The sequence below is a fragment of the Stenella coeruleoalba genome, assembly GCF_951394435.1.
Source record: "Stenella coeruleoalba genome assembly, chromosome: 16".
NCBI classification, from domain to species: domain Eukaryota; kingdom Metazoa; phylum Chordata; class Mammalia; order Artiodactyla; family Delphinidae; genus Stenella; species Stenella coeruleoalba.
The window spans coordinates 25,518,804-25,545,610 of NC_137162.1; the positions used below are offsets into that span (position 1 = coordinate 25,518,804).

At 35.0% G+C, this 26,807-nt stretch overlaps 1 protein-coding gene across 6 annotated transcripts in view; it reads left to right on the forward strand.

Annotated features, from left to right (window-relative positions):
- NT5C2 (5'-nucleotidase, cytosolic II) overlaps positions 1-26,807 on the forward strand; it is a 153,970-nt gene that overhangs the window by 93,959 nt on the left and 33,204 nt on the right. For all 6 annotated transcript variants that reach the window (XM_079900798.1, XM_079900800.1, XM_079900797.1 and 3 more), the window contains one exon: positions 10,957-11,030. In XM_079900798.1, the coding sequence (XP_079756924.1) occupies positions 10,957-11,030 (74 nt within the window). The remainder of the gene's footprint in view (positions 1-10,956; positions 11,031-26,807) is intronic.

Genomic DNA, 26,807 nt, shown 5'->3' on the forward strand with positions numbered 1-26,807 from the left:
TTTTCTTGAAGCTCTTAATTTTTTTTCTAATAGAAATTTTGAAATAGTTTCATAGCCTCGTGTTTAGAATTTATTTTAATCTAATCATGTATTGATTATGAGCAGAATAAAATTGGCCCATTTTACTGCTATTTTAAAACCTCATTATTGGGTAAAGAGAACAGCCATGGGTATAAATAATTCTGTATTATTTTTAGACCTCTCATGACATCACTAGAATTTTAAGGTTTCTTTAAATGTGAAAATTCTGAGAGGACTGCCTCTTCAGGTTTGTATGTTTTCTTTCCTTCCAGCACTGGCTACAAATTTGCAGTTTTTGTTAAACAATTTTTATGATAAGTATTATCATGGATGCTGGTAATATTTGTCAGGCTTGTACAAGTGGTTGTTTATAAAGCTGGTTTATAGATTTAAGAAGAACTATATTTCTAGATGCAATCAAAATTAGTACTACTTTCTCCCCTATGGTAAAACATATGCTAGAATTGGTTATTTAGAAAGGGCTCTGTATAAGTCAGAGGACACCATAAGGCCTGAGATATTCTTTTAGATTTATTTCTAGGGGCCCATGGGGCAGTTCTTATACTGCCTGAATAGGTAATGAACAAGTGCATTTGAAATGCATGGATCATATATATGAAATGGGTTAGCTTTTATTTTCCTTTGCTACCTTTAGAAATAAATGGATAAATCTTCTACTTTGGGATGAAAAGAATTCGTATATTCAGAATTTTGGTATGTGTGATATTTTGATATCTATAAAATATTTCCCTGATAGTAATGGGAAAGGATTGTTAATAGAGTTAAATCATCAAAAATTATACTTGAGCCTTATGTAAACCTATGGTAATCAAGATAGTGTGGTATTAGTGTAAGGATAGATATATATAGATCATGAAACCTAATAGGGAATTTGTAGACCCACACATATATAGTCAATTGATTTTCGGTAATGAGGCTATGGTAATTCAATGGCAAAAGGTTAGTCTTTGTAACAGATGTGCTGAAACAACTAAACATTCATATAGAAAAAAATGAACCCCAACCTTTGCCTCAACCGTATATAAAAAATACCACAAAAAGGATCATAGACTTAAATATAAAAGTTAAAAGTAAAGTGTAGGTGAAAATGTTTGTGAATTAGGTAAAGACTTCTCAGAAAAAATACATATAAAAATTAAAACGTGGAAGACAAAATTGATAAATTGAGCTTCATCAAAATTTTTTTAAAACCCTCTGCTTTTTGAAAGACAACGTTAGGAAAAGGAAAGGGCAAGCCATAGACTGGGAGAAAATATTCTCAGTACATATGTATCTGATAGAGGATTTACTTTATCCAAAATATATGAAGAATTCTTATAACACGATAATGAGACAAACCAGTTTATAAATGGTTCTTCACACAAAAGGACATGGCCAATAAGCACTTGAAAAGATGCTCTACATTATTAGTCATTAGGGAAATACAGATTAAAACTACAGTGATATATCACTGCAGACCCACTAGAATGACTAAAATTAAGAACACTGACATGTGGAGCAACTGGAATTCTGATGCATTTTGCATGAGAATGCAAAATAAAAAAACATTTTGGCAATGTCTTTTAAAGTTAAACATATACTTACTAATGAACTAATGAGTCCACTTCTAGGTATTTACTCCAAGAGAAATGAAAGCGTATACCCACACAGATTTGTACATGAGTGTTCATAGCATCATTATTTACAATAGCCAAAAACTGGGAACAACTCAAAATATGCATTAACTGAATGGGTAAACAAATTGTGGTATATCCATGCAATGGAATACTACTCAGGAATAAAAGAACAAATTTTTTAAAAAACAAATTTATTTATTTATGTCTGTCTGTCTGTCTGTCTCTCTTGGGTCTTTGCTGCTGCGCACGGGCTCTCTGCAGTTGGGGAGAGCGGGCGCCACTTTTTGCTGCAGTGTGTGAGCCTCTCATTGTAGTGGCTTCTCTTGTTGTAGAGCACGGGCTCCAGGCACACGGGCCGCAGCATTCATGGCTCACGGGCTTAACAGTTGTGGCCCGTGGGCTCCAGAGCGCAGGCTCAGCAGCTGTGGTGCGCATGGGCCGAGCTGCTCTGTGGCATGCGGGATCCCCCTGGACCAGGGCTCGAACCCGTGTCCCCTGCATTGGCAGGTGGACTCCCAACCACTGTGCCACCAGGGAAGTCAGAGCTAATTTTTGATACATCTAACAACATGAATGAGCCTCAGAAGTATTGTGCTAAGAAAAATGACCAGACACAGACTACATGGTGTTTGATTCCATTTATCTGAAAGCTCTAGTGACAGAAAGCATAGATCAGTGGTAGTCTGGGGCCATGGGTTGGGGCGGGTATTGCAGAAGGACATGAGGGAATATTTTGGGTTGATTGGGGTAGTTGTTACATGAGTGTATACAATTGCCAAAACTCACCAAACTTCGCACTTAAGATGGGTGAATTTCACTTTAAGTAAATTATACCTCAATAAAGTATATACCTCAACTTGTTTATTTAAAATTCTGTAAATAAAACAGTTATTGTTTATGTATATTCAGGGGAATATATTTGGGAAGATACAGGTGCCCTAGGATGTGTAATGCAAGGAAAAATGCATTCTCCTTTCAGTGTCATGATTGAACTCTAGTCTTCTAAAGCTGTTAGAAAGCCTTTTATTACTAGAGTTATTGTCCTTTAAATGAGAGGCCAGAATCAGTTTTGGCATTTGCTTTTATTTTAAATTCTAGATTTTGACCTCTCTTTTCCATTATAGGTACAGTCAGTACACTTGTTAATTTGGCCTAATGATAACATGGATAAACATATTTTCTTCTCTAATTTTTATCCCACAGAATTCAACCTTAATATTTTGCTGCATTTTATAAATTATCTTCTATACACTGGTTTTTATTTTTAAAAATTGGGGAGAAAAAGTAAAAAAGAATTTAAGGGGAAATAGGAAAAAAAGATTGGAAAAACCTGTTTTTAATTCAACTGAGATTTTAGAACAGTAAATTTATTTTCAGAAGTACTGACATTGTTTCTGGTTTCTCCCTTAATTTATGTATTCTTCATTTGTTAGTCCTCTTTTTTATTCCCCACCATTCTGCTCTCATTACTGCAGTTTCTTCATTTGAGATTGAAGGTGAAGGGAATTTTAATGTCTATTTCTTAAAGAGAATCTCCTTAAAGTATGCTTTGAAGTCTTTGGGGGAAAGATAGCATGATCACTACTCTTAGTCTTTTATCGCTTTTAAGATACACATTTTTTTTTTCACATTTAGACATCTCTGAATTTGGGCTACATCTAGTAATATACCACCTAGAATTAAGTTGATTTCTTCTAGAAAAGATTTTATTTCTCTCAGTCACTTAGGGGCAGTGTTAACCACCCTAGTAGTGTAAATTCAGACCACAAACCTACCTGACTTAATTGTTCAAATTCTCAGGGGGAGGATTTTCCCCTTCCTTGGACTCACTGTCAAGGCTGAGATGTACAAATGTCCTTATATGCTTTTTCTTTGTTGCAGATTTATTTCTCCTTTTTCCTTGTATTATGGGTATTGCCCTTTGATAATCCTAGCTTTATGAGGCTGACTTTTCTTGGGCATCCCCCCCACCCACCCCCCTTGCCCTTTGCTAGTGACATATAATATGGGTGAGTTTTACAATTGATGGCATCTTAAATTTTAATCATCTTTAATTTTGTTCTGTGCATGCCTCCACATTCTCTTCTTTTCTCTGGAACTTATTTATATTGAGTATTTGAGAAAAATTAATATTATAATTAATTCACGTATTATTTTAGAAATGATAATATGCTTGTTCAGACTTTGAAAGTACAGGGTACTATTCTCATGATATAATCTGATAAACAAAATGTATCCCCCCTGAGGATGATCCTCAGAGAAAATATTCAGACAAATTAGTAAGAAGTTATTGGCTGCAAATTTATGAAGACAAAAACTTATGCTTAAATGACTTTTGTTTTTATAATGTAGTCTAAAATTTCTTGTTGTGTCTGTATATCCATGGTATTTAAACTTTGAATTTTTAAGAATCCATTTCATAAATTAGAAAGTTTCTATCTTTCTTTTTAAATTTACTTATTTATTTTTGGCTGTGTTGGGTCTTCGTTTCTGTGTGTGGGCTTTCTCTAGTTGCGGCGAGCGGGGGCCACTCTTCATTGCGGTGTGCGGGCCTCTCACTGTCGCAGCCTCTCTTGTTGCGGAGCACAAGCTCCAGACGCGCAGGCTCAGTAGTTGTGGCTCACGGGCCTAGTTGCTCCGCAGCATGTGGGATCCTCCCAGACCAGGGCTCGAACCCGGATCCTCTGCATTGGCAGGCAGATTCTCAACCACTGCGCCACCAGGGAAGCCCCCTTTTTCTTTTTCTTTTTCTTTTTTTTTTTTTTAATCACTGCCATTCTTTTACTGAAGAATGGAGACATAAAGGCAGAATGAGGTCTTGCCATTATGTTTTTTTAAAGAACAGCTTTATTGAGATATAGTTCACATACCATTCAGTTCACCCTTTAAAGAGTACAATTCAGTGGTTTTAGTATATTCACAAGAGTTGTGCAGCCAACAGCACTCTCTTATTTTAGAACATTTTTTATTATCCCCCAAGGGAAACTCCCCATTCCCTCTCCCCAACAGCCTCTGGCAACCACTAATTGCTATTAAGGGTTTAGTTTAAATTTAATTTTTAGTTCTATTAAATACCGTGTCCGGTCTTTACCAGGCCCTATGCTAGTTTTTGGGAAGGCAATAAATCCTGGCCTCAAAGTTTATAATCCAGTAAAGAATAAGAGAATTAAACACATACTTTATGTATATGATAAAATATAGAAATAAATGATTTTGAGTATTCATACTGCTCACACGGATCACAACTTTATAGAATTTTAGTTGTTGGTGAAATCTCTTTCATTAACTAAAAAAGTAATCTGAGACCCAGAGGCATCACTGTTACATAGTTCTCTGGCATGGCCAGAATAATTTCTTAAAGAAATCACTTGAAATTGCTGGGTCTTGAAAAATAAGATAGAGATAACTGAGAAGGTCATTTCAGGTATGGGGAACAGTATAAACAAAACCTCAGGGCACTTTTAGGAAATAACAAGTAGTTCATTTTGATTATTAGAGCAAATGGTGCATGATGTAGAGCAACATGAGATAAAACTGATTTTGGAAAGATCGCCATCTTTCCAAGGCTTTGAACTCCTTGAAGATACAAAAATTTGTAATATATTAGTCTGGTGGTAGGTAGTGAGGAATGTCTAAAGGTTATTAAGTAGGTGATTATAGAGCTGGGCATTAGGACAGTGCTTCTCATGTATGTTAGAGGACCAGTTTTTTTTTTTTAATTCTATTCTGTTTCAAATTGATACACTTATAATAAAAATGAATTACTAGAAAAATGAAAACATAAAATGTAAGTATACATTTTTTGTTACTGTGTTCAACAAACAAAAGTTTTTTGTCGAATTGCTATAAAAGTTTCTAAATACTTGCAATTTCTTGAATTACTAACAGCACTTCACAAACCAGCATTAGTCTGTGGACCACACTTTGAGTAGCACTACTTCAAAGCAATTAATTTGGCATTAGTGTGCAGGCACAGCAATTGGGAGATGATTGCTGGAGAGTTAATGAGGACCTGGACAAATTGTTAGCAGTTTAAGTTGAATGGAAGATCTGGATTAGAGACATTTGGAAATTTAAATGAAGGCAAGTGAGATGATATGGATTTGAGGGAGAGGAAAGAATCAAAAGATGTTAACTAGATTTTAAGCTTGAGGGGAAAATGAGAGTGCCATAGCAGAAATAGAAATTAGTTGGGGAGAAAAGATACTAAACAAAAATTCACATTATAGCATTTTTCTGTTAATTCACACACACACACACACAGACACACACCCCATTTGGTTGGTAATCTAAATTTGGCAGTCTCCAAAAAGCATTGTAACTTTTTCTTTTCTTTGATTGCAACAAACTTTGAGTAATATAATTACACAAACCCATAACCAAAACATGCCTAGGAAGATTTTTTACTTGTATCCTTATTCTCATTTATTGTTGCAGTAACTGTTATTGGGCCTTTGGCCAGGAACTTGTGACTCTTAGGCAGGGGGAGGAGCTAGGGATAAAGTTCACCAGTGCCAAAGAAATTCTATTCCAAATGGATTTGTGTGGAGCAACAGTGATATCCAATGACAAGTTAAATTAGACACAGAGGTGTTTTCTCCAACACTGTCTCAGAAGATACATGCTGTTGAGGGGGCCTGGTTCAGACTAAAACAGTCTTTTTGAAGTAAGGTTAAAGTCACACACAAAAAATTATACTAGGGTCTTGAAGAAGAATTTTGTTATGTGACTTCAAGAACTAGTTGACTCTGATAGTTGCACACTTTGCAGAACGGCAACCAGTGACAGATGAGGTAATACTGCTTTGAATTATGAGTTAAATCTCAAAACCAGTAAGAGTTTGCTATTTACAAAATTCCAAATTTAGTAAATTGCATGTTCATTAAGTGTAAGAATACTAGATCCCTGTTCTTAAAGCACATTATATTGATAGTCCTGTTTCTTTTGATTAATATCTATATTTATTTGGATAGCATTTCTTCAAGTTTTATGCCTTACTGCAGTGTTATATGATAGTAAAAACGGTTACATTTGTCTTTGTGTTGAAGTCTGTGCCTGGTTTTATAGTGTTTCTGGGTCTGTCTCCTAAAGATTGTGTCTCTTGTTTTAATGCTCAAATCTATATCTTGCAAATGACTTAGTATGTAGGAATTTCTGGCTGATAATTGCATTTTAAGGTTGGATGCTTAGTTCAATCATGCTTTCTAGGGTGGCAACTTTGTGCTTTATTTAAAGCAAGCTTCGGAAAGTTTCACAAATATATTCAGGCTCTTGAAGATAGAGGTGGAGTATGTTCCACTGGTTAATAATTTAGAAAAGTGACACAAGTTGACTGGCATTGACAAAGATACAGTCAGGGTCCCGGGACCAATAGAAAGTTTTGGATTCCCCAAGCAGATAGGATATTTTCATTTTAAATGTGTGGTGGAACAGTGAGCCAGTCTTTTAATTGATATAGTACCTAACACTTTCTTTTATTATAATAATAAAGAATAGTTATGAGTTTGAGGCCAAGAGATCAGTTTCTCTTTAAGACTATGTTCTGGAGACGTGGTATTTCTGGCTCAAGGCTGCCTCTCTGCTGAAGTCAGTGCATACTTTCAGCATTTGCATGTTTATTATCTTTGTAAATCGTAGCGTATATATTACTACAGTTCTCTATAATGCAGCTGTTCCATTTTGTCATCATAGCTTTGCTTATGCACTTTAGATATTCATGTACGAATTAGATTTAATTCCCTGTTGGCCCCATCTCCCATGTTGTAGCATAAATTAGGGAAAGAAAAGGAGAGATGAGAATATATGTGAGGTTTTTCTTTCTGTTTCATAATAGGAATAAATTAGATGGGGAGACAGGAGTGATTGTTTCTTTTTTAAATTCAGGAGTTGCTTCTGTGGGTGAGGGTACTTATTTTAAATGAAAATGAAAAGATAAAGGATATTTGGTTTCATAGAAAAATGTGTTATTTTCTAATTTTAGACACCTAGAAAGTCTTTGATAGTTTTAGCTACTCCCTAAAGGACAGCTTCTAGGATATATGTCATAAAATGGTACTTGCTTTGTAATAAGCATTCAACAAATGTGTTGATTGAATCAAGTGACCAGTTAGTCAACAAGGAAAGAGTGTGATTTGATGGATATTTAGCAACGATTATTTTCACAGAAAAAACAGATTTTCTTATTCCTGAATATATCATTCCCAGAGTTTCTCTGGATAATACCTAAGGTACATTATGATCTCTATATCCTTAAAAAATATGAAAAGGAATACAGGCTTAACCTCTCTTCTGGATGAGAAAGAAACAGGTAAACTATCTAACTGGGTCTGTTGATAGTTTCTTTCTACCTTTATCAGTGATTGAGTGATACTAGCAAAGTATCTTTTTTTTCTGTGATTTTAGCTGTGCCTAAAACCAGCTTGCATCATTTTTCTATCAGGATCAAAACTGTTTCTTTTATTATGTGGCTCCACATATATCTCTCCTGGAAAGAAAAATCTTCCCAGTCTGTTCCTGTCTGAATTCCCATAGAATATTTTAGGCATGTCAGCTGTTTGGGCTCTGATCAAGGATTTGATCCCGTTGGCCCCCTAGCCTGAATTGAGAGTGTGTTTGAAAAGCCTGAGCTTCAGTGTGTTTCCAGAGTTAAAACCATTACTCGGTGTCTTTTCCCTCTCTTGTGCCTTCATAAGGATTTATATAACTGGAAAAAGGTGATAATAAAGTAGATGCTCCAATCAGTAGAAATAGAGTGAAGTTTGATGAAGTGGTAGAAGGGTCATGGTGATATAGTTGGAGTTTGGGTTTTTTTTTTTTTTTTTTTAAAGATTTGGGTAGGTGTCATTTATCCTCTAGTTCCCTGTATCTTTCAGCTATTCCCTACTCTTCCCCTCCCGTCCATTATTAACCTAATCAAAGTAAATGTTGATTTTACAGAATACCAGATTTTCTTAGAGAAAGAAAGTGTAGATGTTTTATATAACAGCTCTCTCAGGAACTAAGAGTTTTATAAAGCTAATCTAGTGTGCATAGCGCACTATGAGGTAAGTAATGATTTTCATATTTTTTAGAAGATAACATTTCTGAATTCAAGGACCTATTGATTTTTAAGTCCCCTATTAAAATAAATTTTTTGTTGTTGGGGGTAGGAGTTTGTTTGTTTGTTTGTTTATTTATTTATTTATTTATTTATTTATGCTGTGTTGGGTCTTCGTTTCTGTGCGAGGGCTTTCTCTAGTTGCAGCAAGCGGGGGCTACTCTTCATCGCGGTGCAGGGGCCTCTCACTATCACGGCCTCTCTTGTTGCGGAGTACAGGCTCCAGGCGCGCAGGCTCAGTAGTTGTGGCTCACGGGCCTAGTAGCTCCGTGGCATGTGGGATCCTCCCAGACCAGGGCTCGAACCCGTGTCCCCTGCATTAGCAGGCAGATTCTCAACCACTGCGCCACCAGGGAAGCCCTATTAAAATATTTTTAAGCAAATATTTGATTATTTGTCTGCATTTAAAATTAGTGCATACCAGGGAACTCTGCTCAGTGTTATGTGGCAGCCTGGATGGGAGGGCAGTATGGGGGAGAATGGATACATGCATATATATGGCTGAGTCCCTTTGCTGTGCATCTGAAACTATCACAACATCGTCAATTGCCTATACTCGAATATAAAATAAAAAGTTAAAAAAATAATAAAATAAAATTGGTACATACATTCTGAGATGAGAGGAAAAGTTTTCTAATAAAGTTTAAAACAGTAATATTTGAGTTGGTGAAGTTTTTTTAAAAAGTCATTATCTAGATTAGTGGTTTCCAAACTCTTGAGTATTTCACAGTTAAAATATGGAGCATTCATCCCTGTGTGTGCTTATTTACAAATTACCTATACTACTATTCTTACTTGTATGTAGTAGAAAACATACACAAATTAGACATTTTAAAATGATGAGATAAATTTGAGTAGAAGCTGTAATATTTTCTTCTGTATCCCAGTGGAGTTTTCTGTATCCCCAGGTGCAGTCACTCCTCTTTGGAGACTACTGACCTATATTGTTAATGCAGGAAGCCCAGCCCAGGTATCTTTATTTCTACCAAGTTTCCTGGGTGATTTGTAGCATTCTCATTTCTCATAGCTACTTATGAAATGAAGGCAAAGAAGAGGTTTGGTAATAAGAGGATAAACCATTCAGTAATTTTGCCCACCATACTTTGGGATCAGGTGGAGGAGGTATCCTTATTTTCAGAGATGATTAAAACTTGCCACAAAGCACCATCATGGTGATGATCCACCATACTATTATATGTTTAGTTTTCTCTGTGTCTTCATAGCGATCTTTCTGAAATTTGAATCTGATTATTTCATTTCATCAAAATCTGCTAATTTGTTCTTGCCTGCAGGATAAAGTCCAAACTCTCTAATGTGACATACAAAGTCTTCATTAATTTGACCCTTGCTATCCTTTTTTTACCTTCATAACCTTTGTTGCCTCTTTCCCTTCTCCTCTGGAAAACTTCCGTTTGCAAAAACAAACAAAAGTAAAACCAAAGAAAACCCAGCTCCAGCCTCAGTAAATGTTTTTTGGTTCATTACAAACCCTGTCTTTCCTTTGTCATTCCGTCTGGAATGCCCTTCTTGCTTTGTCCTACTGGAAAACTTCTACTAATTGTTAAAATCAGCTCAGACATCTCATCTGGTCTCTAAACAACTTGTTTTCTCTCCTGCATGTTATTTTATAGCATTTATTGAATTGCTATAATTATTTGCTTTTAAGTCTCTCTCCTGCTATGCTGAATTCCTCAAGGATAGAGATTGTAAGTTAAAATATAAGTTCCATGAGGGCAGGTACTCTTTTGTTCTCTTCCATATCACAGTATCTGGCATATAGTAGGCATTCAGTAAGTATTTGTCACATGAATCTGTTTATATTTGTGTCTTTAGTGTCTGGCATATGGTAGGCTTTAAATGAACCTCTGTTTATTAAATAAACTAAATGAATGAGTGAATGAATTATAAAATCTCAGAAATAAGCTTATTTTATGGGGTCTGACTTAGAAAAGGAGAGCTGATTCTCTGAAAACTTGAGTACATGACATCATTAAAATCAAGACACAATAAGGAAATTTACGTATTTTTGTATAATATCTGATGTCACTTATGGTATAAGGAGGACTTGAATAATTTATATTATGAATCTTAATATTGGTATTTAAATGCATTCTAGAAAGATAGACAAATAATTCCATTGAACTTAATTTTTGTTGTTGTTTCAGTGTTAATTGAGATATCATTTTTTGCTCCTTTCTTTAGGGTGTTTGTGAACCGAAGTTTAGCCATGGAAAAAATAAAGTGTTTTGGTTTTGATATGGATTATACACTTGCTGGTAAGTAGCACTTTCTGATTGCTTAAGAACTACTACTTTGGATATAACACAGTAGGCCATTCAATAAACACTTGTTGACGTAGTCATATATTTAGCTCAATCTTTTTCACTGAGATTTGTGAATATTGAAATTACCAGATGTCCTTGAGATCTAGATGGTAGAGATAGGTAGAACAAGTGCTAAATTATTTTAGAGACCCTGGTAAGAAATGATATGATGAAATTATACATTACTGTGTATATTTGGGCTCTTTTGGCTTTTACTCTATTAAGTTGTTCTTCAAGGATGGAATTTTGTATCTCTCTACCACCGGTAAACGTTTATCAGTTAAAATTTTTAATATTTTCTTAAGACAAATGAAAAATGTGTTGATTTTCTATTGAAGTGATTGCACATATACTATGTAAAGACTTTTTAAAAACTAGAGCTATTACTTTGTTCATTATCAAATAGACCTTAAACACCAGCACTCTGCTGTTTTTCCCTTCATATCTCTGAGATATATTTGAAATACTCAGTATATTAGCCAATAGTTGCAGCATCTGTTTTTTATTAAAATATTTGCTGTCTGACAAAAATGTCATTTAATTTAAGAAGGAGTAGGGATGAACAAGGATCAACTGTATAGCACAGGGAACTATATTCTATATTCAGTATCTTGTAGTAACCTATAATGGAAAAGAATCTGAAAAAGAATATATATATATATAACTGAATCACTTTGCTGTACACCTGAAACTAACACAACATTGTAAATCAACTAACTGTACTTCAGTTAAAAAAAAAAAACTAAAAAGAAAAGTAGGGATGAAGAACTGAGTTGAGCACATGTGCATATATGTATGTACACGCACATGTATACAACTGCGACACTCAGAAAAGAATCTTTCAGAAATTTTCTCTAAAAAATACTGTCTTTAAGTACACAAAAACATTAAGATGTATTAATTCACTTATGTTCAGAAACTTTATATAACATTATTAGAAGGTTTATATCATCTCAAATTAAACAAATCTCAATTTGATGTTCAATTTAGGCTATAAATATAAGTGAATAATATAAATGTACAAAAATGAACACATGTAGTTTATAGGTACTTGCCACATATATGTGGGTATGATATTTTACTAAACAAGTTCTATATTGAAAATATACACTGACTTGATTTGAATTTCTCTTTCTTCCCTCTGTATTCTTTGTTATTTATTTGGTATTCTATTGCCTTAAAGCTGTTTTTGCAGCAGTTAGATTCTTTTATATTTTCCTAATTGGACACAGACACTTTTAGGTATACTTGTCAGAAAGCAGTTTGAAGTGCTATACGTTCTCAATGTAGATCTTGCTGTCCAAATTGGGAGAAAATCTTGCATTCTTTCTCCTTTCTAGAATTCTACTTTCCAGGGAAAAGAATGGCAAGGTAGTTTGGCAGCTGAAAGGGATATTAACTAAAGCAGAAGTAGAAGTTAATGGGGCTGAAACGTGACAAACTTTTTTTCTTGGTTATTAAGACAGTCTCACTGTATTGAAGTAGTTCAATTCAATAAGTATTTATTGGAAACCTGTAATGTGCCTGGCACATTTTGTTACTGAACATTAAGATAAATGTATATTCCCATAGAATAATTTAAAAAAGAATTCTCTTGTTTAACAAAAAAGTCACTGAATCTTAGTTTCTAAACTTTAAAGCTACCTTACGGTTTCTTCTTTTTATATGCTTTTTTTTTGTTTTTGTAATCCCACTTTATATTTTAATGCTTACTCTTAGTCTAGACACTAATATACCTTGCTTATATGTAACAATAATTATTAACATTTATTAAGTGCTTATTATATGCCAAGCCCTGTTCTAAGTGTTTTACATAGGTTATTTCATTTAATACTTAGATTATCTCATTCACATCACTTATTTAATATTTACAAAATCCTATGAGGCAGATACTACTATTATTGTCTTCATTTTACAGCAGATGCTGATTTTTTAAGGACTTTGTCTAAAAACATTTAGCTGTGATATAGCTGAACTACGATTCAAACTTAATTAAGCATTGTGTTTACGTATATGATATATATGTATATAATAAATTTAAATTATTATTTTGAATATTGACAGTTTATAGTGAGGTATAATTTCAAAGTAATAAGCACCCCCCCCAAACAAACCGAGACTTAAGCACCCAAAAGGGCAAAGCTCTTTAAAGTAGCCCCCTTGAGAGACTATATATTCTTCCAACAGTTCTATGTTGGATGAAAAACATTGGTACTACCCTGTGGTATTGCCTTCACTTCATAAAAGCATGTAGGAAAACAAGTTTATTGACTTCATACCTGTCACCTGTTTTCCAGAATGGTATTCATTAAATTTGTCTGTGAATAACTTTTGGTAATTTTAACAAACAAACTGCACCCTTGAAGTGCTAAGGACTTTTCATCAGAAAAATGTGCCATGAAGTAGAGAGACAAGACTAAAAGAAGTGTTTTTTGAAAGCTTCGATAAATATCCCTGAAATAACTGTAATAGCCTCACAGGGTGAATTCATGGAAAGGGGCTGTATTCTTTCTGAAGACTTTTCTGAGACATTGCCTTCTCTGTGCAGTGCTGACACCTTGCTATATCATTCCCCAGAGCAATTTGTATGTCACTTGCAGCTTTTGTTCACTTGCATGCCTCCCCTTTGGCCTGTGAATTCCTCAAGGGTAAGGGCTTTCTTTTTCACATTTATATCCTTTGTGTTGCCTAAAGCCTGACATATAGTAGTTGCCCAGTAAATATTTATTGAATGAACAATTTGGGTGCATAAGTTTTAATATATCAGTTTAAGAATCAATCATAGTATTTTAGTTTACCCAATATAAAATGTACACTAATAAGTCAAGTTAAATACTTTCAAATATGAACTTATTTTTAAAATTTTAATAAACTATATTGAGGAATAAGTTACATACAATAAAATACATGCATTTTAAGTATATAGATTGAGTTTGATAAAATGTATTCACCTGTGTAACCACTGCCACAATCAAGATATAGAATTTTTCCATCACTCCAGAAAGTTCCCTCATTGCCTTTTTGAAGTTACTTCTCTCTCCGGCCCCACTCTTTGCCTCAGGGCTTTTTGTCACTACAGATTAATTTTACCTTTCCAGAATTTCATGTAAATGGAATCATATTCTAATGTACTCTTGTTTCTGGCTTCTTTTGCTTAGCATAATTTTTTTTGTGATTTATTCATGTGTGTCTGTCCGTAGGCAGTTCATTCTTTTTTTACCCCTAACTTTTTAAACTTTTTATTTTCAAATATTTTTAGACCTATGGAAGAGCTGCAAAAATAAGAGTTTGCCTTTAGTCTCTCCTAATGGTAACATCTTACTTGACCATGGTTGACTGTAGTACAATTATAAAAACTAAGAAATTAACATTAGTACCGTACTGTTAATTGAACTACAGACTTTATTCAGTTTTTACACTAAAGTCCTTTATTCCAATCCAAGATCCAAACCAGAATCTCACATTGCATTTAGTTGTCATATATCCTTTGTCTCTTCTGTGACACTTCCTACGTCTTTCATTGCTTTGACACTTCAAAGAGTACTGGTTAGGTATTTTTGTAGAATATTTCACAATTCGGGTTTGTCTGATGTTTCTTCATGAATAGATTGAAGTATTATGCATATTTGGGAAGAATACCACAGAAGTGATGTGCCCTTCTTAGAGCATGATACCAGGGGTACATAATGTTGATAGGTCTTACTACTAGTGATGTTAACCAGTCAAAATTATGAAATTCTCCTTTCTCTTTAAACTTTACTTTTTTTTTTGGAGGGGAGGCCAAGTAGTAGTCCTTTGTTTTTATACTGCAATTTGTTTATCTATTTATCTGTTGATGAGCATTTGGGTTGTTTCCAGTTTGGGGCTATTGTGAGTAAAACTGTTAAGAACATTGGTGGTGTACAAGTCTTTTTGTGGATGTATATTTTTATTTTTTTCCTGGGAAAATACTTAGTGTAATTGCCAGATTATGTTTACCTTCTAGGGAACTGACAAATGGTTTTTCAAAGTAGTGATACCGTTTTAAATTTCTACTCAGCAAACATGCGATTTCTAGTTGCTTCACTCCTTGTTTACACTTGACATTGTCAGTCCTTTGAATTTAGCCACTATAGTGAATATATAGTATTATTTCACTGTGATTTTACTTCGTATTTCTCTGTTAACTAGTGATGTTGAAAATCTTCACGTACTTATTGGCTATTTGTATTTCTTTTGTGAAGTGCCTATTCAAATGCGCATGGCTTAATTGGGTTGTCTTTTTATTTTCAAGCTATAGAAGTTCTTTATATGTTCTGAATACTGGTCCTTTGTCAGATATATACCTTCTGAATATATTGACCAATATATGTTGGTATGTCTATTGACATTCTATTCCATTGGTCTTAAGTGCCTATCACATGGTCTTGATTGATTATTGTAGGTTTTATAGTTAGTCTTTTTTTTTTTTTTTTGCGGTACGCGGGCCTCTCACTGTTGTGGCCTCTCCCGTTGAGGAGCACAGGCTCCGGACGCGCAGGCTCAGCGGCCATGGCTCACGGGCCCAGCCGCTCTGTGGCATGTGGGATCTTCCCGGACCGGGGCATGAACCCATGTCCCCTGCATCGGCAGGCGGACTCTCAACCACTGCGCCACGAGGGAAGCCCTATAGTTAGTCTTGAAGTCAGGTAGTGTTAAGTCCTCTAACTTTATTCTTTTCTCGAATGGTTTTGATATTCTAGGTCCTTCACATTACTGTATAAATTTTAGAATAAGCTTATCACTTTTTCAGAAAAGCCTGGTGGGATCTTGATTAGGATTGTCTTGATCCCTTGTTCCATTTGTGGAAAATTGACATCTTAACTACATAGAATCTTCCAGTCCATGAACATTAATACATCATTCCATTTACCTAATCTTCTTTCTTACCTTTTAGCAATTTTTTTGTGATTTTTGGTGTAAAGGTCTTATACATATTTTGTCACATTCATTTGTTAAGTATTTCATATTTTTATGTAGTTGTAAATGGTGTTTTAAATTTCATTTTCTGTTTTTTTTGTCATTTGCATTTGGAAATGCAGCTTATTTTTGTGTCCTGTGACTTGCTTGATTTGCTTATTATTCAATAGTTCTAGGAGCTCTTTTGTAGATTCCTTAGAATTATCTACATATATGATCATATGATCTGCAAATAATTTACTTTTTCCTTTCGTGTCTATATATATCTTACTTAAAAAATTTTGGCTTCATTGCACCGACTAAAACCATAGTACCATGTTGAATAGAGGTGTTGAGAATTGACCTCCTTGGGTGTTCTTGATCTTAAAGAGAGAATGTTTAGTTTTCACTATTAAGTATGATGTTGGTTGCAGGTTTTTTGTAGATGATTTTTGTTAGGTTGAGGAAGTTCCCCTTTATTCTTAGTTGTCTGAGAGTTGTTTTTTTTTTTTTTACATGAATTGGGTGCTAAATTTCATCAAATATTTTTCTGCCTCAATTGAGATGATCATATGGTTTTTCTTTTTTAGTCTGTTAAAAGGGTGAATGGCATTGATTGATTTCTGAATGTTAAACCAATTTTGCATTCCTGGAATAAATCCCTCTTGGTCATGTACCTTTTATTTATTTTTTTATTGGCAAATTTGATTTGCCAATATTTTGTTGAGGATTTTTGCATTCTGTTCATGAGGGGTATTAGTTGATAGTTTTCTTGTAATGTCTGTCTAATTTTGGCTTTAGGGTAATGCTGACCTCATATACTGAGTTGGAAACCATTTCGCTTTCCCTTTTTCTTTTCTTTTTTTGTTTGTTTGTTTGTATTTTGGCGGTGCCTCGCAGCTTGTGGGATTTTAGTTCTCCAACCAGGGATTGAACCTGGGCCCTCCTCAGTAAGAGCACAGAGGCCTAACCACTGGTCTGCCAGGGAATTCCCCCATTTCATTTTCTTATTTTTGGAAAGCTTGGGTAGGATTGGTATTATTTTTTCCTTAAATATTTGATAGGAGTGAAACCATGTAGGCCTGGAGTTATCTTTTTGTGGGAAGGTTTCAAATTATACATTCAACTTTTAAACATAGATATAGGGCAAGTTTCTATTTCTTCTTGGATTAATTTTGATAATTTGTGCCATTTCATCTAAGTTCAAAATATATTGGCATCAAATTATTTTTTTATTCTTTTGATGTCTGTAGGATCTGTAGTAATGTTCCTGTTTTCATTCCTGATACTGGTAATTTATGCCTTTTTTTTTTTCCTTTATCAATCTAGCCAGAGGTTTATCTGTGTTATCAGTCCTCCCCCAAAGAACCACCTTTTGGTTTCAGTGAGTGCATGAGAATGAGGAAGATTTAATTTTTATTATTATTATTTATTTTTGCGGTACGCGGGCCTCTCACTGTTGTGGCCTCTCCCTTTGCGGAGCACAGGCTCCAGACGCGCAGGCTCAACGGCCATGGCTCACGGGCCTAGCCGCTCCGCGGCATGGGGGATCTTCCTGGACCGGGGCTCGAACCCATGTCCCCTGCATCGGTAGACGGACTCCCAACCACTGCGCCACCAGGGAAGCCCTTGCTTCTGTATTCTAACTCTTAGCACCATTAACATTTTTTGTGTTGTTGGCCTACTTTCTTGCTTCAGGTGTTACTGGAAAATGTTGATTCTTTGTGCAGAATGAAATGTGGCACAATGCACTTTCTTTCAATTTTTTTCCCCCTGTATATTTTGACTTTAGAGTTCGGAGGATTAGGGAATTGGTTGTTTTAGACTTTTTTTCAGTATAATTTCAGTGTATATTAAGGGCTTAATAAATAGTAGCAGTTACAATAAATAGCTACCCTCGTGTATACTATTCCTAACTAGAGAAGACGTTCAATAACCATTTGCTTTTCTTTATTGGGGGAAGGAACAAGCCAATAAATGTTCATTTTATATGAAATGAAATTATTAGATATGCTATAAAATTGCTATTAGCATAATCTGTGAATTGGCTATTCTGGTAAACGACATTTTGAGTGATACAGAGTTATCATTTACAGCATAGATGGATTACTAGTTTTCAGAGTTAGAATGTAGTGAAATTGATAGTAAGGCTAGGATTGATGCTTCTGAAGTGTCTGGATAGGACATCACATCTCAAATGGCAGTCATGTTTTGGAATGGTACATTCAGTGAGAGAGGGTGGTTATTGGCTCAGGGCCTACCTTATCATGCTGTAAACTTTGCCTAAATTTCTTCTCAGAAAACAGTTACATAGGTTTTCTCAAAGTTTCTTTTCCCCTGTTTACAAATGTTTGAAATATACATGTCTTTTTCATGGAAAGTGTTTGGGTATGGGGTCTAATTGTGGAGACTTACGCTATTTTCATAAGGAAACAGTTCTGTTTTTGGTCTAGAAAATGGCCACAGGAGACCTCCTTTGGGAGGAGGGGTGTCATGGTTTGGGTTAGCTCTGATTTTTTGCCTTTAATTCATATTGATAGGTAAGAAAATTGGCTTTGAATAATTCTCATGTTATTCATGTCAGATGTTGGGGTTGATAGAATTAGTGATGAATAATCATTTAAAACTTTGATTTGTCACTAATAAATAAGGAAGAAGGAAGAAGATAATTGAGGAATACATACATGGACTCTATAAGAATGTTAAGCTGTATGTATATAATTATTCCAAACTTGTAATTTTCCAAAAGTAAATTATATGGACCTTTGGTAGAATGAAGTTAAGTTGTGGTGATTTTTGTTTGTTTGTTTAGTTTATTAAAAGAGAAATTGATGGCCTTAATTTTTTAAAATTTTATGATTTTGCTTACAGTTTGGTACATTTATTCCCCTAAATGAAATGAATCACAGTGTTCAGTATCAAATCCATTCTGATGGGAACCACATTATCTTCATCTGATCTGAATGTCAGCCTCATAGCCCAAACAGTTTTTTAGAGATGATCCCTTTATCATCAGCTATCCCTATAATTAAAGCAAGCTATACATTTTTGTTTTTATTAGTTTATTTGCAGGATATCTATGTAAGATTGACATTTTTATATAAAATAAAAATTAAAACTCCCAAACAAAAAACTTTTGGACCTAAATCAGTTTTAATCCTGAAATCTGCCTAGAGAATTAATGCCAGTATTGGTATTTATTTAGCTCCATGTCTGTAATACTGTAGATTAACACTTTATTTCTCTAATGGGATTATGTACGTTAATTATGGTCTAACCAGTTTTTCTACTAAGTACAGATTAGTTTATATATGAAAGTCAATGTTTAGAATCTAGGTCATACTTAGTCTTGTATATTAGCTTTGCCACTGACTAATGGTGGACTATGTTTTATATAAAAAGTACTTATTAGGCCTATTTATAATTCCTCTCTCACCCCAATTACTTTATCAACATTCTTTCCACATGATGTATATCAGAAACTGGTCCTTTGCATTTTTGGCTTCCTCTACAGATAAGTGTTCTTCTTTTCCCTTGGCTTCTCTTCCTCTTAATTAGACCTGTTGAGTGCTCTGGTTTCCTATTTTATTAAGTTGCCCTAGTGTAGGTCTTTCTAGACCTCAGAATTTGTTTGTGGTCTTTTTCTGAGAGTGATCTTTAGCCTTTTTGTGCTTAAGTGGGACAGACAGATGGATCAGACTTGTAAGTGCATTCTCCAGAACAAATCAAGCCAAAAAAGATCTTGATAGTCAACCTAAGATTAGGTCTTTGGACTTGTCAGAGAGCAAGAAAGTTGTTTTTAACCCAGTTACTCCCTCTCCAGAGAATGAAGGGACCAATCTATACTATTTGTGAATTTTGTTTCTTTGATTTTGTTTGCATAGAGGACTCCTAAAAATGTTACGTTGCTGAATTTGTTGTTACTAAGAATGGACAGAAGAGTGAAAATAGAAAACAAAAGGAGGATTGGAGTTTTTAAGGTTTAGTGCTTGTTCATTTTTCAAGTGGCGTATAGGCATAAAAAGACCTGTGGTTTCCATTACTCTTAGTATTCTGTTACTTAGTTTTATAATATTATACCCAGAAATTTATTGCTGAGGTTTCAAATGAGAAAATCTTTTGTGATGAAATGAGTGACATAATGTACTTACATCACCTCCTCACAGTTACAGATCATCACTTTCTGACAGACTGCTAATCTACAAAATGTGGTTTCTTTAACAAGCAAAATGCTAGTCAATAGCTGTTAAGTGAGAGTAATCTGGGTATAAAAAAAGTGATTTAAAAAAAAAAGCCAGAATAACCCTCTTTCTGTTTTGAGGGATAAGTCCCATAACACTCTGAGTTTAGGCCCAGTCTTGTTCTTCATCTTTACCTTAGAGGCTATGTGGTTGGAGAAGAAGAAGAAACCTCAGAGTGTGATAGACTTGGGTTTGGATCCCAGCTCTACCTTTTACTAGCTCTTGGCCACCAGCATGTTACTTAGCCTGCCTGAATCTCAGTTCCTTCATTTAATCCAAAATGAAGGAAGGAGTGAGTATAGGGATAAACTATTGGTATAAATTTTGAATGGAATAATGTATATAAAATGATAAATGCAATGAAAGTAGTTTTCTTGCTCTGACTGGTGATACCAAAATATTAATATACTGAACTTGAGCATAAGGGAAACTCTAAGGAGAAAAGTGTCAATATTAAACTCATTTGTTTTGTACTCCTGTATCTTGTGGGAAAACCTGGAGTGCTAAACAGATGGCAGTGGAATATTTAATCATTCTTTTGAATCTTCTTCTTAAGTATTGCAAATGATCACAAACATAACAGAAAGTTAAAGTTCTTTTCTGAGTAAATTTTTAATGACAAGGTATTTGGCATCAGATTATGTTTCCGTAGAAATTAAGCAGTGTTTTCAGTGAAGGGTTATTTCTTAGCAGGATCATGCTGAAGGAATAGATTTCTGAGAAAGGATCCTTACTTAAGTTAAAAATTTTTACTTGGGGCTTCCCTGGTGGCGCAGTGGTTGAGAGTCTGCCGATGCAGGGGACACGGGTTCGTGTCCTGGTGCAGGAAGATCCCCCATGCCACGGAGCGGCTGGGCCCGTGAGCCGTGGCCGCTGAGCCTGCGCGTCCGGAGCCTGTGCTCCGCAACGGGAGAGACCACAACAGTGAGAGGCCCGCGTACTGCAAAAAAAAAAAAAAAAAAAAAATTTTTACTTATGACGAAGATATCACTGATATGCTTCTAATAAATGCAAGGGGAGTTATTTGCTTTTTTGCAACAATAAGACTCTTTTAAGTGGAAAGAACAAGTTGACCTTTGCAGTTGCATGAAAGACTTAAACATGCAGTAAGTTCCATGGAATTAACATCAAAATTATATATGTAGAATTGTTAAGTTTTCGGAAGTTTTTACCCCAAGGGAGAGTAGTACAGCATTTTTGGGTGGGGGGCAGATTTGTTAATATTTACTTAATGCCCTTCACAAATACAGAGTGACTCTTGGTTTAGGATTATGAAAATGTATTACTATTTCTAACTTGGTTCATTTAGAAAATCATCTTGATTTTTCTTTTTTCAATTAAGAAGTCTGGTGTTTTTTTGTTTGTTTGTTTCCCTCTTTGGCTCAAAGATCCCAAAGAGACACATTCCAATATTTTACCAGCTTCAACACCTTCAGGTTCTGAGCCATTTAAGTCCAGCAATAAGTTCCTTATTTCTGTTACCATTTCAGAAATAGCGGATGCCATGGGCAGTGTCTAGTCTCCCTCATCTTTTCTGAAAAATTGTCAGGAGGAAGAGAATAAACATTTATTAAGCATGTATTATTATGAGCTAGAAAATGTACTTTATGTACAGTGTACCTTTTAATCCTCATATCAACCCTCTGAAGTAGGGATTATTAGCTCAGTTTTACAAATAAGGCCACCAAGTCAACAGGTAAAATGACCTGTATGTAGCTTGTACATTGGCTTAAGACTCATAGCTAAAATTTAAACCCAGGTCAGTTTCCATTTCTCATGCTGCTCCCAGCTATCAGAAGTATAGAAATTATTTACTTACCTCTAGATGAGAACTTAATAAGAGAAAAAAACTCATAAGCATAAAAGATCATCCTTCATTTTGTTCCCAAAATAGGAATTCTCCCTAGGGCGAAATCCATCTTGCTCTTGCATCTATTTAAATGTAATCCTCATTCTTAGACTGCAGATACAGTAGTCACCTCTTACCTACAGTTTCACTTTCCATGGTTTCATTGACCCACAGTCAACTGTGGTCAGAAAATTTTTTTTAATGGAATATTCCAGAAATAAGCAATTCATAAATTTTAAATTGTACGCTGCTCTGAGTAGCACGATGGAATCTCGTACCTTCCTGCTCCATCCCACCCAGAATGTGAATCATCCCTTTGTCCCGTGTATCCTCCCTGTTAGTCATCTAATAGCCCTCTCAGTTATTAGATCAACTGTCCTGATATCACAGTGCTTGTGTTCAAGTGACCTTCATTTTTTTTTTAATAATGGCCCCAAAGAGCAAGAGTAGTGATGCTGGCAATTCATATTTGCTGAAGAGAAGCCTTTAAATGCTTCCTTTGAGTGAAAAAGTGAAAGTTCTCAACTTCGTAAGGAAAGAAAACAATCATGCTGAGGTTACTAAAATCTACAGTAAGAATGAATATTCGCGAAATTGTGAAGAAGGAAATAGAAACTCGTGCTAGTTACGCTGTCACCTCAAACTACAAAAGTTTGGCCACCGTTTGTGTGATGAGTACTTAGTTAAGATGGAAAAGGCATTAAATATGTACAATAAGATATTTTGAGAGAGAGAGTGTGCATAACTTTTATTACAGTATATTGTTATAATTGTTCTATTTTATTATTAGTTATTATTGTTCATCTCTTACTGTGCCTAATTTACAAATTAAGCTTTATCAGAGGTATGTACGTATAGGAAAAAACATAGTATATGTAAGGTTTGGTACTGTCTACGGTTTCAGGTATCCACTGGGGCTCTTGGAACGAATTCACCAAAGATAAAGGGGGACTGCTATAGTTTTACACAATTTTTCTTTCTTTAATTTTTAGAAGCAATCTTAAGCCTTAAGAGTACTGTATAAATACTGTATTTTTAGAATTATAAAATTATGCTTTTTTTCAATTAAAAAATCTTGGGAGGGATTGAAAATATATTTTAGACTCCTTTTGAATTTTTCTGTCCTCCTCTCCTTTCTAGGCCATGTCATTAGCCGCTGGGGATAAAATTTAATTATGCCAAAGCTAAGCACTTCGCATTAACAAGCCTAAAGTGGGGAGAGAAGATAGAATAAAGCTATTAGGAGTATCAAGGAAGAAATTAAGAGAAACTAGTCCTTGGGTTTGGTAAATCTGCTACTAGCAGAAGCATCTCAGGACTTTTGATCTCTCATCCTGTCCTCTCAGGCATAGTAGATGCACTCTGATCTTGTTTTGTTGTTAACTGGAATTGACTCAATTCACTTGACATTTAAATGAACATTTTTTTGCATGATGTATTTACTTGGACTAAAGTCCAGAGCACTCAGATCATGTTTCTGTCAGCAATTGTATATTCCTACCAAACTTATTGGCATTAGAGGCATTTAAAGGGGTGAGGAAAAACAAAGTAACAAGTATTATATAGTATTGGTGTACTGTCACTGAAGACATCTCAAATGAGGTAGAGCACTTTTTTTCTTCCCTTTTTTTTTGTGGTAAAATATTCATAACGTAAAATTTACTATTTCTTCATTTTTAAGCGTATAATTGAGTGACATTACATACATCCACAGTGTTGTGCAACCTTCACCACTATCCATTTCCAGAACTTTTTCATCATCCCAAACAGAAACTCTGTACCCATTAAGCAATAACTCCCCATTTCCTCTTCCCTTCAGTCCCTATAACCTGTAGTATACTTTCTGTCTCTGTGAATTTACCTATTCTGTATATTTCATATAAATAGTAGAGTCGTAGAATATTTGTCTTTTTATGTCTGGCTTATATCTCTTGTCATAGTGTTTTCAAATTTCATCCATGTTGTAGCATATCTCAGAATTTCATTCCTTTCTAAGGCTGAATAATATTCCATTATATTTATGTACCACATTTTGTTTATCCATCATCTGTCAGTGGATACTTTGGATGCTTCCACCTTTTGGCCACTGTGACTAATGCTGCTTTGAACATTGGTGTACAAGTGTCTGCTTAAGTCCTTGCTTTCAGTTTTTCTAGGTCTATACCCTGGAATGGAATTGCTGGATCACATGGTAATTCTATGTTTAACTTTTTGAGGGACTGCCACACTGTTTTCCACAGTGGCTGCACCATTTTACAGTCCCATCAGCCATGCAAGAGGGTTCCAATTTCTCCACATCCTGGCCAACACTTGTTATTTTCAGGTTTTTGTTGTTGTTTTGATAATAGTCTTCCTAATGGGTGTGAAGTGGTATCTCATTGTGGTTTTTGATTTACATTTCCCTATTGGCGGTGATGTTGAGCATCTTTCATGTGCTTATTAGCCATTTGTATATCTTATTTGGAGAAATATCTATTTAAAGTCCTTTTTCCAGTTTTTAAATGGGTTGTTTGTTTTGTTGTAGTTGTTGAGTTGCGGGAGCTCTTTAAATATTATAGATGTTAATCCCTTTTCAGGTATATGATTTACAAATATTGTCTCTCATTCTGTGTATTGTTTTTTCACTCTCTTGATAGTGTCTTTTGAAGCAGAAAAGTTTTTAATTTTGATGAAGTCTAATTTGTCTACTTTTTCTTCTGTTGCCTGTGCTTTTGCTGATTTCACATCTAAGAGGTCATTGCCAAATCCAACGTGATGAAATATAATGAAATACATTGAAATGTAATGAAATATTTCATTATATTGGTAAATCCAATATAATGAAAATGTTCTAAGTGTTTTATGTTTTTAGCTCTTAATATTTAGATCTTTGATCCATTTTGAGTTAATTTTTGTGTGTGGTTATAAGGTAAGGGTCTAACTTCATTCTTTCACATGTGGACATCTAGTTTGCTCAGCACCGTTGAAAAGGTTGCTCTTTCCTTGCTGAATAGACTAGACATTCTTGTCAAAAATCATTTGACCATATATGCAGAGAGAACACTTATTTTTTTTATTTCTTTATTATTATTTTTTAATTTTTATTTATTTAATTTTGGCTGCGTTGGGTCTTCATTGCTGCATACGGGCTTTTTCTAGTTGCGGTGAGCGGGGGCTACTCTTCGTTGTGGTACGTGGGCTTCTCACTGAGGTGGCTGCTTCTCTTGTTGCGGAGCATGGGCTCTAGGCACGCGGGCTTCAGTAGTTGTGGCATGAGGGCTCAGTAGTTGTGGCACGAGGGCTCAGTAGTTTTGGCTCACGGGCTCTAGAGCGCAGTAGTTGTGGCTCACTGGCTTAATTGCTCCATGGCATGTGGGATCTTCCCAGACCAGGGCTCAAACCGTGTCTCCTGTATTGGCAGGTGGATTCCCAAACACTGCGCCACCAGGGAAGTCCCAAGAACACTTTTTTAAAAAATGAAACATATGACAATGTAAACTTCTATGTCTCTGCTTCAACATCTCTCCTTAAAGAAAGATGAGCTCCTTGCAATAGTGATTAATTAAATTAATATGGAACATCAGTTGAATTGAACTTACTGTGGATAGTGTATAAACTGGATGGATGTTTGAAGTTCTTAGTGTGACAACAGAGTCTCTTAAAGGAATGCATTTCCTGAAAAGTTTTTTGTACAAACCAAGGAAGATAACCAAAAGGAAGATAATAAAAAAGGCCAGAGAAATTCCCATTGTCCTAGGTCATGAGATAGTAGTCACAGCATCCTTCTCATAACTTGGAAAATGTAGAACTTGCACATTACCGTACTCCACAGCCCTCCAAACAGATTGTCTGTGTGCAGGAGGTTTTTGTGTTAGTGAATGATTGCATTCAAGTCAGTGAAAGTTATTAACCTGTGTGTCCTCTGACGTATTCTTGAGGGGTTTATCAGTTTGTGAATGGATCTAAATGTTCACAGTTGAAGATTAAAGGAATATAAAAATAGATGTAGTTCAGTAAGTGAAATGCATTCATTATCCCCCCTTAGTGATCTTTTTTCTTAAAAGAACTTTTGAACGGGTTTTTTTGTTTTTCTGAAACAGTAGAATAAGAGGATAAGCTGAGTGAACAGAGAAACTAGGGTAACAGATAAAAGGGGGGGAAACCTTTTCAAAAAGAGATAATCCCTTTCCATAAAAGAAAAAAACAAGGATGGTGGTTGATAAAATTATCAATAAAAGTAAATTGGAAAACAGCCTCATAAAACTAAGCAAAATAAAAATCTAATTAGAATATATTATGAGGACTCAACCCATAAAAGAGAATTGTGAAGATGAAAAGTGATAATTAGTATTAGAGTCCAATCAGTGATTTGTATCAAGGATCCAGTTAGAATAAGCTGAACTTCACAGGCCTATGGTTGAATGGGTTTACATAGCTCGAAGGTTTGCTACCTATAAAGCAATAAAGTTTACTTTTATGTAAATCCTCAAAAGAGATTTGAGGTGCCTTGCAAAATTAAACACATATAAAATGGGTCAAAAGAGTAATTTTATAAAAGAAAGCCTATAAGAAAATACGCTGCTAAATAGATATTATCCTTCATAAAGTCACCTTATTAGGGAAAACTTACTGCAATACCTCTGTCATTTCTTAGAATTTTAGGAATTCCTTTGGAACTGTTTCCACAGCCAGTTTATAAACCCACAAGAAAACCTGCTTCATTACTTCTAGTAGTCACACCTG